This window comes from Xenopus laevis, chromosome 7L (assembly GCF_017654675.1).
Source record: "Xenopus laevis strain J_2021 chromosome 7L, Xenopus_laevis_v10.1, whole genome shotgun sequence".
Lineage (NCBI taxonomy): Eukaryota > Metazoa > Chordata > Amphibia > Anura > Pipidae > Xenopus > Xenopus laevis.
The window spans coordinates 3,009,132-3,024,931 of NC_054383.1; the positions used below are offsets into that span (position 1 = coordinate 3,009,132).

At 40.5% G+C, this 15,800-nt stretch overlaps 1 protein-coding gene across 29 annotated transcripts in view; it reads right to left on the reverse strand.

Moving 5' to 3' along the window:
* Positions 1–15,800, reverse strand: part of LOC108696012 (actin-binding LIM protein 1-like) — a 160,143-nt gene that overhangs the window by 94,178 nt on the left and 50,165 nt on the right. For all 29 annotated transcript variants that reach the window (XM_041570130.1, XM_041570122.1, XM_041570135.1 and 26 more), the window contains exon 2: positions 5,072–5,206. In XM_041570130.1, the coding sequence (XP_041426064.1) occupies positions 5,072–5,206 (135 nt within the window). The remainder of the gene's footprint in view (positions 1–5,071; positions 5,207–15,800) is intronic.

Consider the following 15,800-nt stretch of genomic DNA (forward strand, 5'->3'; position numbering starts at 1 on the left):
TTGCTCCCTCCCAGGGGAAGAAGACACACTATTTCTGGTCCTTGAGTCCTTTATCAGTTCTTAACCAGAACTAAAATTAGAAATTATTTTGCCCCTTCTGCCCTTCTAAGTAAGCCAGTGCTCATTAATGCTACAGAATTATAAGTGGCTCTTCCCAGCAACAAGGTTAAAAAGGACGAAGATGCTGCAGCTGATAGGTCTCTTCTCAGATAAACACAATACCAGGCTCTATAAGCACCAATGATCAATGGAATAGTGACTGCTGCCTCCATTTGAGATCAGTTATCTGTAATTCAGATAGCTAGAATTTCAGCTGCCATAAAGCAGGACAAGACTGCTGCTTACAGTGGGGATCAGATAGGATCTGTGCAGCCACTGGGACAGAATGTTCTGTTATACAGATAGCTAGAATCTCAGCTGCCATAAAGCAGGACAGGACTGCTGCTTACAATGGGGATCAGATAGGATCTGTGCAGCCACTGGGACAGAATGCTCTGTTATACAGATAGCTAGAATCTCAGCTGCCATAAAGCAGGACAGGGCTGCTGCTTACAATGGGGATTAGATAGGATCTGTGCAGCCACTGGGACAGAATGTTCTGTTATACAGATAACTAGAATCTCAGCCATAAAGCAGGACAGGACTGCTGCTTACAATGGGGATCAGATAGGATCTGTGCAGCCACTGGGACAGAATGTTCTGTTATACAGATAGCTAGAATCTCAGTCATAAAGCAGGACAGGACTGCTGCTTACAATGGGGATCAGATAGGATCTGTGCAGCCAATGGGAAAGAATGTTCTGTTATACAGATAGCTACAATCTCAGCTGCCATAAAGCAGGACAGAACTGTTGCTTACAATGGGGATCAGATAGGATCTGTGCAGCCACTGGGAAAGAATGTTCTGTTATACAGATAGCTAGAATCTCAGCTGCCATAAAGCAGGACAGGACTGCTGCTTAAAATGATAGGATATGTACCAAGAAGTTCAGATACATAGAGAGTTGAGCAGTATAAAGTCCTATGTATCACAGAGCTAAAGATAATAGGTATAAAATACCACGTGACTGTACACGGGTTGGCTCAGCATATGATTATTCCCATATATGGATCCCAACCATTCCTCGACTGCATGGGGATACAGTGATAAGGGAAATCTTATCTCCCAGCCATCATAAATCAGAGAGGAATTCCATTGTAGATAGAGCAAGAGGCAGGTTAATAACTATCCATTACAGCAGCAGGTAACATGTGAGCACTACTTACTCTGCATAATTACTCTCCATGGATATTTATATTTACTGATAGCTAGTGCCACTCTCAGTGCACTAATTAACCTATTAACCAATCCATGCTGGCTTATTCAATGACCTGATTGACTGTTCACCAACGACTAAATGTGCAGCGCTACAATTAATAATCTTTTTTTAATCAGATAATTGCCCTCCCTTTCCTCTCTACACTGAAAGCTGATTGGCCATTCCCATACTCAGTTTACTAATTTACTCCCATATTAATTTACAGATCACTAGAGGCCACAACTGATTCCCCGATATACAAATCCCTTCTGCCCCCGCACTCTAATCACTACTGTCACCATTTGTAGGATGAGTCCAAATGACACTTAGGAACCCTGTCGCCTAACTGACGGCTGATGTCATTCGTGTAATCCAAACTGTCAATCAATTCAAGGGAATTACCTTTGTGACTTCTGTAACTATGTAGCAGCAGCCAGCAGATGAACAGACCTGGAGGAGAACAGACTTCTGCTACATTGTTGCAAGAGTCAGAACCTGAGAACAGAAAGGGACAGACAATATCAATGGCATTTACCCCAAATGATGAACCCAGTGAGTATAAGGAATGAATGGATATTGGGAGGCTGCACCCTATGGATCCTGCTGTGAGATATTTACTTTGCACGAGAGCACGAACACTCCCTTCTCTAAATATTCTCGTTCTTTGCTCAACGCTGCACAGTCAGACCTTGTTTGTACAGTAAATGACAGAATAAGATGCAGTTATTTTAAACTGAATCCCACAAACAGATTCCAAGCAAAGTAATTATAAGGTACAGAGACCAATTATTCAGTCACAGAGATTGGGGACGTCAATCATCTTAAACCAAAGCTTGATCTGCACCATTTTGGGGCCATAAAAGTGACATGGCTCTTCTCACTCTCAGCAATTTTACGGCCGTCCCTTAAGAACCCCAACTGAACTCAGTTTTACTGAATTCAGAATTAATTTAGTCATCAATAGACCTCACCCAGCACCCATGTTTTATAGTATTATAATCCTGATAGGGGAGAAGGGCTGCTGGGGGCAGATAGATGTAGTTAATCACAGGGCAAAACAGGCTTATAGGGTGTCATTATATATCAACATAAAGTAACTTTGGCTCATTGAGGGGTATGGCACACAATGGAGATTCCTGCTATAGAATTGCTTTCAAATGGGGGGTCACTGACCCCATCTAAAAAAAAGCAAATGCTCTGTAAGGCTACAGATGTATTGTTATTGTTACTTTTTATTCCTCGTCTTTCTATTCAGGCCTCTCCTATTCATATTCCGGTCTCTTATTCAAATCAGTGCACGGTTGCTAGGGGAATTTGGACCATAGCAACCAGATAGCAGATACTGCAAACTGGAGAGAAGCTCAAATATATTCCTAGGCCCCCCAACAGTTCCAGGGTTTAACCCGTTTCTGTTGGTTAGAGCCAGACATTGTATGTGAGTTCAATTAAAGGGGTTGTTTGCCATTTAGTTAACCATAGTACTATGTAGAGAGGGATATTTGCAACTGCTTTTCATTTTTTACTATTTGTGAATTTTTAGTTATTTATCTTTTTATTGAGCTTCTCTCCAGTTTGCAGTATCAGCCATCTGGTTGTTAGGGTCCAAATGACCCTAGCAACCGTGCACTGATTTGAATAAGAGACGGGAATATGAATAGGAGAGGCCTGAATAGAAAGACGAGTAATAAAAAGCAACAATAACAATACATTTGTAGCCTTACAGAGCATTTGCTTTTTTTTAGATGGGGTCAGTGACCCCCCATTTGAAAGCTGGATATAAAATGAAAAAATGAAGGTCAATTGAAAAGTTGCTTAGAATAAGCCACACTATAAAATACTAAAAACTACCTTAAAGGTGAATTAACTCTTTAAAAAACATCTGGTCACTGGTCTTTATATCAGGGTTGGCCAATCACAACATACACATCCCAATTAACTTATCTTCACCCCAGCCTCTCCAATAAAAACCTGTGATAGTCCGAATAGACAAGAAACAGTAACTATAGTCCCAAGGACCTGGATGACTCCTATACTCTTGCCCACACTCTACCTGGCACCCTCCTTTCTTTAAAGGCTTTTTATGACCCATGGGTGGATGAAGTGGGGTGCAGTCATACTTCCAATCACCCCTGTAGTTGTACCACTGGCGTGAGCTTTACATTTGTCTATTCAGAAGAGTGAGGCTGAAAGAACCTCTGTAACCCAGAATAGAGCGATACAAGATATAGAAACAAACAAACCTACAACACATTGTGCAAATGTTCCCCACACTGCTGCCCAAGCACCCCATCCACTGACCTCACTGTACAATCCACACTTTATCACTTACTGTAATCCAACGATGATCCCCTTCAGATTACTTCACTCTTTCCTTTTTCTTTCTAAAACTCTCAATCTCCCTCAGCGAGAGTGAAGGGTAAACGGAACCAGCAACCAGTGCTCTGTTCTCAGCCCAGTGACTCCGAGTAACCAGGAAATTGCTGAAATGTCACGTTATCTTCGTTAGCTGTCACACGACTCCCACACTAACTGCCTGTTCTTGTGACTGCCGGGCCTTCCCATGCAGCATAGCGGCACAATGAGGCCCACTTGGGAAAAAGATAAAGACCCTTAAGAGCTCCGATAAACAGAATCTCTTCTGCGCACAAACCCGTGACTTACAGGGCGGCATCACTGGGGGGGGGGGGTTATAGGATTATTTTTAATTACATGATACACAAGAACAGAAAACTGAATAATTCGGGTAATGCAAAAAAGGGGTACGAGTTGGCAGTTTAGGGTGCAATGCATGATATTCTAGGGGTCATGTCAGCTGCATAGAGCCATAACATAAGTTTGCTCATAGTCTGTACAGAGAGATCCCATAAAACTATGGCAGCATAGGTATTCCCTGTACTAAGCACAATTCAGCAGGAACAGTCCCTAAGTTTGCTCATAGTCTGTACAGAGAGATCCCATAAAACTATGGTACATAGGTATTCCCTGTACTAAGCACAATTCAGCAGGAACAGTCCCTAAGTTTGCTCATAGTCTGTACAGAGAGATCCCATAAAACTATGGCACATAGGTATTCCCTGTACTAAGCACAATTCAGCAGGAACAGTCCCCTAAGTTTGCTCATAGTCTGTACAGAGAGATCCCATAAAACTATGGCAGCATAGGTATTCCCTGTACTAAGCACAATTCAGCAGGAACAGTCCCCTAAGTTTGCTCATAGTCTGTACAGAGAGATCCCATAAAACTATGGCAGCATAGGTATTCCCTGTACTAAGCACAATTCAGCAGGAACAGTCCCTAAGTTTGCTCATAGTCTGTACAGAGAGATCCCATAAAACTATGGCAGCATAGGTATTCCCTGTACTAAGCACAATTCAGCAGGAACAGTCCCTAAGTTTGCTCATAGCCTGTACCGAGAGATACCATTAAACTGTGCCAGGATAGGTATTCCCTGTACTAAGCACAAACAAGAGGGTATAGTGGCCCTTTAATATTGACATTTTCCAACACTTTTAAAAATTCTTTTAAATATGTAAATTGCCTACACAGACTTGTGAGATACTTACATCTTTTAGCCCTCCAGAGACAGGGTAAAAGTGCACTGTTTTTTTAATAGCTGAGAAAGCTACAATTTGGGCAATTACTGAGAAGATGCATTATATATTATCATATATGTAAAATTGAGACTTTGAAAATAAACAGGCAGTTTTCTTTTCCCAGAGCCCTGATTTAAGAAAGAGATACTGAACATATTCAATATCTAGGTCTTGTCTCACCTTTGCAAATGAAGCATTTTATGTGGAAGTGTTTGGCCTGGACCCTGAGGACTTCTCCCTTGCATGGCTCTCCGCACTTGTGGCACTGGATAACGGGCTTCTCTGTAGCCTGGCCTGAATCATGAGTGTGGGCCACTGGAAAGGAGAAAAAACAGGAGATTTAAGTTTTCGATGAAACAAACAGACTAATAATGATTCTCTACTGGACTGGAAACGATATGCTCCCAGGAAAGAGTTCCCTGTATAACTCAGCCTGCAGCCTTGTGTCTTTATATGGTCACAGAACAACCCCTCAGTGACTTCTAATATCCTTATTATTTACAGTAGGGGGTACATTATCCCTTATAATACATGAGTGATACTCAGAGTTCCCTGTATAACTCAGCCTGCAGCCTTGTGCCTTTATATGGTCACAGAACAACCCCTCAGTGACTTCTAATATCCTTATCATTTACAGTAGGGGGTACATTATCCCTTATAATACATGAGTGATACTCAGAGTTCCCTGTATAACTCAGCCTGCAGCCTTGTGCCTTTATATGGTCACAGAACAACCCCTCAGTGACTTATAATATCCTTATCATTTACAGTAGGGGGTACATTATCCCTTATAATATATGAGTGATACTCAGAGTTCCCTGTATAACTCAGCCTGCAGCCTTGTGCCTTTATATGGTCACAGAACAACCCCTCAGTGACTTCTAATATCCTTATCATTTACAGTAGGGGGTACATTATCCCTTATAATACATGAGTGATACTCAGAGTTCCCTGTATAACTCAGCCTGCAGCCTTGTGCCTTTATATGGTCACAGAACAACCCCTCAGTGACTTCTAATATCCTTATCATTTACAGTAGGGGGTACATTATCCCTTATAATACATGAGTGATACTCAGAGTTCCCTGTATAACTCAGCCTGCAGCCTTGTGCCTTTATATGGTCACAGAACAACCCCTCAGTGACTTCTAATATCCTTATCGTTTTGGGTGTACCTTTTTTTCTTATATTCTGCATGGAAATGTTGCCCCTGTGTGACAATTGTCTCTGTTACTCAATGCTGGGGTCGGGCAGACAAAGGTTCTGCTGTTTAGGCCTATCCTGGGTTATTACTAAATTCATTCCTCCCTTGAGGGGATCTAAAAAGTCAGTGAGCCGTCAGGAAGGGGACATTGTGTCCCACCAGGCGATTGGGTTTCATGACAACAATCGTCTTGGTCTCTGCCACCTACAGTTCAAAATGCCACTCTCTGCCCTGCCTGTTTGTGCGACTAGATAACAATATACATACAATATCCATATAATATCCATATAATATACATATCAGTATTGCTGAATATTTCTTATTATACACACAACACAAATCATTTCCTTATTGCAGAACCCGAGTTGCCTGTGCCTCATTCAGCCTGATGATAACATTTGCTACAAAGTCATTGAACTTGGGATTTTGGGAGGTACCGCTCCTTGAGCACCAGGACTGGGGCCAGCCGGGAGATCACAGCGAGGATTAGACAAACAGATCCAGACAATTCCACATAATTAAACCATTGTGCCGGCAGCAGTCTCAGCTCAACCTCAACTGGAAATCACTTAATTGTCTCGCATTACACAAATGAAAGAAAACATTTATTTTTTAACTGTAACCAGGGAGGCAGTTAGAGGAAAGCTAGAGCCCTAATTTGAAGGGGAAATTATTAATGGAATAGCTAATCTGCAGCCCTCCACCTTGTATGAAGGTACATGGCATTCTCACAAAGCTGGAGCTGGGGGACCGACCATCCTGATTCAACATGGCAGCTTACACACTGGAGGGAATGATGTTTGCTGAGTGCATGAGGTCTCCCCTACAGACCCAGTTCTAGCAGGGCACAGGCCCGGATTTGTGGAAAGGCCATCTAGGCCCGGGCCTAGGTCGGCAGGATTTTAGGGGGGCGACATGCTGCCCAACCTCACCCACATTGGTTCAAAAACATTGGGGATGCTCAGGAGATTATTATTTTTTTAAATTTCCCATGCGCCAATCCACATTGCTCCGGTCCAGATGATGAAAATCTGCACAAATAAAGAGGGGACAGGGGCGACGAATGGCAGTGGGCCTAGGGGCACCAACTATGTAAATCCGGCCCTGGCAGGGCAGTCTGTCTTTATATACCTGGGAAAGCCCTGCTCTATTACAGATAGTTTATATTTTACAGAAGGGCCTCATATCACTTATTTTTTGGCTCCAACATGGAAATCTGACTTCTCCTTAAATGACATTAAATAGACAAACATAAAGACAAATGTAGCTGATATTTAAATCCTTGTATCTACATGATTCTAAGGGGGTTATTTATTAAAGTCCGAATGACAGAAACTCAAACAATTTGACTATAAAATCCGAATTTTAAGTGAATTTTTCGGTATTTATTATACCCCAAGGATGGATAAAGCCAGAATCTGAAAATCCGGCACCTCAAACCTGCCGAGGTTGTATATAAGTCAATGGGAGAAGTTATCCTGATTAGCACTGGGTTTTGTGGTGGGCAAAAATCCGAAAAGATTGGAGTTTTCACACACAATTTTTCAGAAAATCCAAATAATTCATACAATTCGATTTTTTTCACAATATTTTCGAGTTTTTTCGAGTACAGGAAATTTTCGGAAAAATGTCTTAATAAATAAGGGGGAAAAACCCATGCGGAGTAGTTTTCAGAAAATACTCTCAGATATTTCAGATTTTGATAAATAACCCCCTTAATGTTCATTCCAAGAGAAAATGTCCCTTACAGAACTCTTGGATAAACCTGAGCCATTGTCGGACTGGGCAACAGGGATTCTCCAGGTAGGCCCAGGTGTCAGTGAGCCCTCCTGCTGCTAAACATTTGGACTATTCCATGGTCATTCCCTATTTCTATGAGAATAAAGAGGCTAAATAGATGGAATAATAGGTTATAGTATGTAAAGTAAAGAGTATAGGAGAATAGAGGTTGGGTCAGGAGAGGAAGAAAATAATACTTAGAGTGGTATAAAGGTTTTTGGGTGGGCCCCTGGTCTAAGGGTTTTGGGTGGGCCCCGGTGTCCCAGTCCGACACTGCACTGAGCTGTCTTGTCTCTGTGGAAGAAATGTTCCTCACTCCAGGGAAAAGTTATATTCCCTACGGATCAGATCAGGAGTGGACATAAAATCGAATCATTGCAGCAAAATCGGAATCCTCTTTCTGCTTCTTGTAGCAACGACAGCAAAACAGACACACTAACACATAAACACACACAGACACATACAAAGTAACACACAGACACAAACACAGGTACAGACACTCACAGACACCCCACACACACAAACACTATTAGAGTTTATGACAAACCAGCTTTGTTCCTAATATCAGTGGAGAGGGTTATAATACACAAAAGCCTTGAATATCTTGTAAATGATATCCTTTATAAACGGTGAGTTCTGATGTCATCAGTTATAAACGGTGAGTTCTGATGTCATTTATGTCACATGACTCACTGAAACTTGTGTATTATAATAAATAAAGTTCCCCCAGTTGTAAAATATGAGGATATTAGAAGTTACCTCGGAGTTCCATGACCTGTATAAAAACACTCGGCCTTCAGCCTCGTACTTTTATATGATCATGTAACCCCTCGGTAACTTATAATATCCTTATATTTTACAAGAGGAGGTACTTTATTCACTATATTTTTACTGAACGGGTTGAAAACTTACTGTAGGCAGAAATGAACACAGAACCCTGATTTATTTGTAAAGGTTGTTCACCTTTAAATTAACTTCTAATATGATGCAATTAGTTTTCATTTTTTATTATTTGTGGGTTTTGACTTATTTAGCTTTTTATTCAGCAGCTCTCCTGTTTGCAGTTTCAGCGATATGGTTGCTAGGGTCCAAATCCCCCTAGCAACCATGCACTGATTTGAATAAGAGACTGGAATATGATTAGGAGAGGCCTGAATAGAATGATGAGTAATACAAAGTAACAATAACAATACATTTGTAGCCTTACAGACCATTTGTTTTTTTAGATGGGGTCAGTGACTCCCATTTGAAAGCTGGAAAGAGTCAAAAATAATTTGAGAAGTATAAAAATTAAAGAAGACCAATTGAAAAGTGGCTTCTAACATACTAAGGTGAAGCACCCCTTTACTAATGATAGGCGAGTCAGTCACAGTGGGATTTGCACATTTACACCAGGGTCTCTTTCACCAGAGTAAGACCTTCAGCACCAGAGACCCGAGCACTGAAATAGCCCCTTATCTAGGAATGCGCAACCTCCCAGCCGTATCTCTCAGTACCAGCTGGTCAATATCTAATCAGCAATTTAGAGACTGTAAATTTACTTTAATGTCCATGTATTGTGTATTGCAGGCTCTGCTGTGTATAGTGCTTGATACGTCAGCCAACAATCTGTGTTTTGGGAACAATGGACCTGGGTCCCATACAGCAGCAGTTGCAGGTGGGAAGAGCCAGGGATAGTAGGAATATGGTCGGGCAAGATAAGGGTATGACAACAAGTAACGCTTTATATCACTGTTGATCAAACAGTAGGAATTCAGATTTCAGTCAGTGATTATAGGTTTAAAAGATTCACATTTTCTATATATATAACGGCCCCTCAGGCAAAGTGCCTATTGCCTTGGGCCCAAAAACTAATAAAGGCAACATTGCGCATACAGCATATATAATGTAGGTAATGATTAAATAATACAAAGCATATGGGTAAGAGCTGTATATTTGTATTTGTACATATGGGAGGAGGTGCCATATTGATTCCCTTAGACAGTACAGTATGAGTGTATAGCTTATTGTGTGCCCAGAACATTCCTTCTCTGTATATTTGTATTTATACATATGGGAGGAGGTGCCATATTGATTCCCTTAGACAGTACAGTATGAGGGTATAGCTTATTGTGTGCCCAGAACATTCCTTCTCTGTATATTTGTATTTATAAATATGGGAGGAGGGAGGTGCCATATTGATTCCCTTAGACAGTACAGTATGAGGGTATAGCTTATTGTGTGCCCAGAACATTCCTTCTCTGTATATTTGTATTTATACATATGGGAGGAGGAGGTGCCATATTGATTCCCTTAGACAGTACAGTATGAGGGTATAGCTTATTGTGTGCCCAGAACATTCCTTCTCTGTATATTTGTATTTATACATATGGGAGGAGGAGGTGCCATATTGATTCCCTTAGACAGTACAGTATGAGGGTATAGCTTATTGTGTGCCCAGAACATTCCTTCTCTGTATATTTGTATTTATACATATGGGAGGAGGAGGTGCCATATTGATTCCCTTAGACAGTACAGTATGAGGGTATAGCTTATTGTGTGCCCAGAACATTCCTTCTCTGTATATTTGTATTTATACATATGGGAGGAGGAGGTGCCATATTGATTCCCTTAGACAGTACAGTATGAGGGTATAGCTTATTGTGTGCCCAGAACATTCCTTCTCTGTATATTTGTATTTATACATATGGGAGGAGGAGGTGCCATATTGATTCCCTTAGACAGTACAGTATGAGGGTATAGCTTATTGTGTGCCCAGAACATTCCTTCTCTGTATACAGTGTTTACAAATTACAGTTGTTGACATTATTTCTGGGAATTTAGTTAAATGTAAGTAAAGATTAACCAGTGTCACGCATTCTAGTTCTGAGTACCGCCCCCCAGCCAGGAATATTACCATGAGAAAAATGTAACGCACACAATTTGGTTTTGTCATGTTAATCAGTTGAATAGATGGGAAATGTGGGCAGGTATGAGATATAATGATAGTCCTGTCAATATGACGCCGTCCCACGGATAATGTGCATAATAATTGGATGGGAGACACAGCCCAGGGATGGGGCCAATCAATGCCGTTGATATTCTGGTGGAGAAATACCTGCTGTGACATGGCCTCACCGTTTCTCTAATGTTTATAAGCTTAAAGGGGAACTATTGCTCAAATAAAAAATTCTGCACTGTTTCTGAAATAATCAAGTTTATCTTCACTATTCCTCTCTTAGCATCTGTTTCTCTTCATTCTCTCTTCATGCAGCAGTTGGGTGTCAGATATTCACTGACAGTTACATCCAATATATCTTATAGGGGGGCTCCTTTCCTAGCAGATGTATTAGAGCTCACTCTATTAACTGTTTCCAGTACAAACAAAATAACTGCCTTTTGCACAAATCCTGCATGTAGAGAGACATGTCTGGTGATTTTAATAGAGTGACCTCTAATACATCTTCTAGGCAAAAGGAGCCCCCTATAAGATATATTGGATCTAACTGTCAGTGAATATCTGAATTGGGTGCGGTGACATTTTTTGGCAGTGTGTGTGGAGGGGCTTTATTGTCCCCATGCCAAAGTACCCTGGAGCTCAGTGAAGTCAACTTACTAAGCAATTTCATACATCACAGATACATTTCACAACAGTACAGAGAAATACCAGCCACTAACATGTCGCATTGTAACAGCTGTTGTTTCACACGTTTCCTTTCAAGTCAGGGAGCAGGAGCTGTATTTACTGAAGTGAAATACAGGTATGGGATCCGTTATCCGCAGACCTGTTATCTAGAAAACTCAGGATTACGGAAAGGACATCAGCCATAGACTTTGTATCAAAATAAGCCACATTTTCAAAACTGATTTCCTTTTTCTGTGTAATAATAAAACAGTCGCTTGTACTTGATCCCAACTAAGATATAATTAATCCTTATTGGCAAAACCAGCCTATTGGCTTTATTTAATGATTATATGATTTTCTAGTAGACTTAAAGGAGAAGGAAAGGCTAAAACTAAGTCAACTTTATCAGAAAGGTCTATATAAATATACCAGTAAACCCTCAAAGTAATGCTGCTCTGAGTCCTCTGTCAAAAGAAACATCACATTTCTTTCCTTCTATTGTGTACTCATGGGCTTCTGTATCAGACTAACTGTTTTCAGCTTAAACCTCCAGGGCTAGGGCTTGAGCATGCTCAGTTTGCTCCTCTCTCCCCCCTCCCTGCTGTAATCTGAGCCCAGAGCTATGAGTGAGCAGGGAGATACTCAGGCAGGAAGTGATGTCACACCAAGCTAATATGGCAGCTGCTATCATAAACAAACAGAGAGCTTCTAGAGCTGTTTACTCAGGTATGGTGAAACATTCTACAGAATAATTATACAGTTATAGCTTGCACTATTGCAGCTAATCTATTGGCAATAAAATGCCTCCATAGCTTTCCTTCTCCTTTAAGGTATGAAGATCCAAATTATGGAAAGATCAGTTATCTGGAAAATCTCCAGGTCCCAAGCATTCTGGATAACAGGTCTCAGGTCAAGTATATGTGTGTCCCTAAGTGGGAACTGAGATGTGTACCACCATCCAACTGGGAGACAACTAGGGGGCTACTCATAGCAATTGCACCCAATAGAAAGAGATCCAGGTTGGTTCCAGATTAGCAGAGACGGAAAAGTCCTTTATCTTCTGCCTCTCTCCCACATGGAATCTGAATGCAATCTGGTTACTAAAGTCCCTAGGGGAGACTGATTGTGACATATTTATCATTTACACTCTGACATTCACCCCAGTCCCTGGTTGCTAGGGTCTAGAATTCAGTCAAGAGTTACCTACCCTCCAACAATATAACATACAAATTTTGGTCTTGCTATATTCATGCCCTCAAGATACTAAAAGCTCATTTTAAAGGGGTTGTTCCCCTTTAAATTAACTGTTAGTATGATGTAGAGAGTGATATTCTGAGACAATTTGCAATTATTTGTGGATTTCGAGTTATTTAGCTTTTTATTCAACAGCTCTCCAGTTTGCAATTTCAGCCATCTGGTTGCTAGGGTCCAAATTCCCTAGCAACCATGCACTGATTTGAATAAGAGACTGGAATATGAATAGGAGAGGCCTGAATAGAAAGATGATGAATAAAAAGTAGCAACAACAACACATTTGTAGCCTTACAGAGCATTTGTTTTTGTTTTTTTAGATGGGGTCAGTGAACCCCATTTGAAAGCTGGAAGAAGAAGAAGGCAAATAATTCGAAAAGTATAGAAAAGAAAAAATGAAGGCCAATTAAGAAGATGCTTAGAATTAGCCTTTCAACATAAGGCTTACATTTAGTGCTCCTTTAAGTTAACATACTAAAAGTTAACTTAAAGGAGCACTAAACCCTAAAAATGAATAGGGCTAAAAATGTCCTATCTTATATAGTGAACTTATTGCACAAGGCTAAAGTTTGAGCTTGTCAATAGCAGCAATGATCCAGGACTTCAAACTTGTCACAGGGGGTCACCATCTTGGAAAGTGTCTGTGACACTCACATGCTCAGTGGGCTCTGATTGGCTGTTGAGAAGCTAAGCTTAGGGCTCGTCACTAATTATCCAGCAGAAAATGAGCTTCCCTGGCTGTAATATAAGCTGATGCTACAGGTTTGCTGATTATTCAATTCTGATGCTAATTGCACTGGTTTCTGTGCTGCCATGTAGTAATTATGTGTATTAATTACTAATCAGCCTTATATTGAGACATTTCTATTCTATGTGTACTGTATATTGTGAGTGGCTCCCTAAGCTCAGTAAGTGACAGCAGCACAGAGCATGTGAATCAGTGAATCAGCAGAAAAGAAGATGGGGAGCTACTGGGGCATCTTTGGAGACACAGATCTTTACTGCTAAAGGGCTGTGGTTGCCTTGGGCTGGTACAGAAGCACAAAACATCATGTACAACATTTCTACCTACTTCTTTAGTTTAACTTTCCTTGTCCTTTAAAGGTGAACCACCCCTTTAAGGCAAGCTTAACATTACACAGCATTAAATCTATATTTGGCATCTGGAGAGGCTGAAATCTGAGCAGAGCCCTATTGATACTTAAATCCTTCCCTAAAATATTCATTTCTCATATTCATATTGCTCTCATTATGTGCAGGGGAAACAAGAGAGTTACGTTTCCATTTGTACAAGTCGGTGTGTTTGTGAATGACTTGCCAGGTTGTTGTCTATTGGATAAAAAGAGACTTCAGCTGAGTCAGAAGCTCTTACATATAATCATATAATCAATAGTGACTAACTCAATAAATTCTTTTATTATGTGTATGGGGCAGGTCCCAGGCTTATAGTGAGTATTACCTAGGGTTTTATAAAGATTTTATTTGAGTATTACCTAGGGTGGAGGCCAGTGGCGTAACTAGATATTACTGGGCCCCACAGCAAATTATTTTTAGGCCCCCAAAATGTCTAGAGGTTGACTTGTTTTATCAATATTTATTGAACTTGCCAGTAAAATGGGCACCAGATGCCAACTTCGATTGTAAGCTCTACAGGTCTCTTGTGTCTCTGAAAAGGTTGCATCTGCCCATAATGAAAAAACACAATTGTTAGCCTTACAGAGCATTTTTTTTCTGATGGGGTCAGTGACCCCCATTTGAAAGCTAGAAAGAGTCAGAAGAAGAAGGTAAATCATTAAAAAAAAATATGAAACAATAAATAATGGAGACCAACTGAAAAGTTGCTTTGAATTGGCCATTCTAGAACATACTAAAAAGGTGAACCACCCCTTTAAAACCACTGAAAAGGTTAATGCAATTACAGGTATGGGACCTGATATCCAGAGTGCTCGGGACCTGGGGTTTTCCAGATAACGGATCTTTACGTAGTAGATCTTCATACCTTAAAGGGATACTGTCATGAGAATAATTTTTTTTTAAAATGAATCAGTTAATAGTGCTGCTCCAGCAGAATTCTGCACTGAAATCCATTTCTCAAAACAGCAAACAGATTTTTTTTGACTTGGGGCAGCTGGGAAATTGACAAAATGTCTAGCCCCATGTCAGATTTCAAAATTGAATACAAAAAAATCTGTTTGCTCTTTTGAGAAATGGATTTTAGTGCAGAATTCTGCTGGAGCAGCACTATTAACTGATGGGTTTTGAAAATTTCCCATGACCGTATCCCTTTAAGTCTACTAGAAAATCATATAAACATTAAATAAAGCCAAAAGGCTGGTTTTGCCTCCAATAAGGATTAATTATATCTTAGTTGGGATCAAGTACAAGATACTGTTTTATTATTACACAGAAAAAGGAAATCAGTTTTAAAACACTGGATTATTTGATTATAATGGAGTCTATGGAGCTTTCTGGATAACGGGTTTCCAGATAAGGGATCCCATACCTGTATTACAATTTGATTATTGCACTATATATATATATATATATACAGTACTGCTATATGAATAGAAATGTAGATACAGTTAGGCCATGATCAGCACAAGGGTTACAGAAGGGGCTTAGAAGACTGATTGGACAAGGCATTTTGGGGACCTTTGGGGTGCCATGTTGCACATGACCCTGGGAAAGCACAAGGTATAAATATAGAAAACTATAAATAGAGTCGTGAGCGCAGCAGAATGGGAAATGCACTGATCAGCACAATTGCCTTTTGCTTCTGTACAATAACAGCTTGTTGTAGAGGTGGGAACAGAAGATGCCCAAACCAACAGGCCTGTACTAATTAGGCAGGAGAGGAGAAACTGATACATTGGGAATCCCATCTGTCAGTATGAAGCACCGAGCCATTACTCCTCTTCTTTATATGATAAACATGCACTGGAGCTCTCTGGGCTACTTAATGGCCAATTGTAGCAAGGGGATTCTAGAACAAAACTGTGTATCTTTATATGGTGTGCACTCAATCCACACTTCTGGATTCAGCCCAATGCTAAATCTTTAATGAAGGATTCA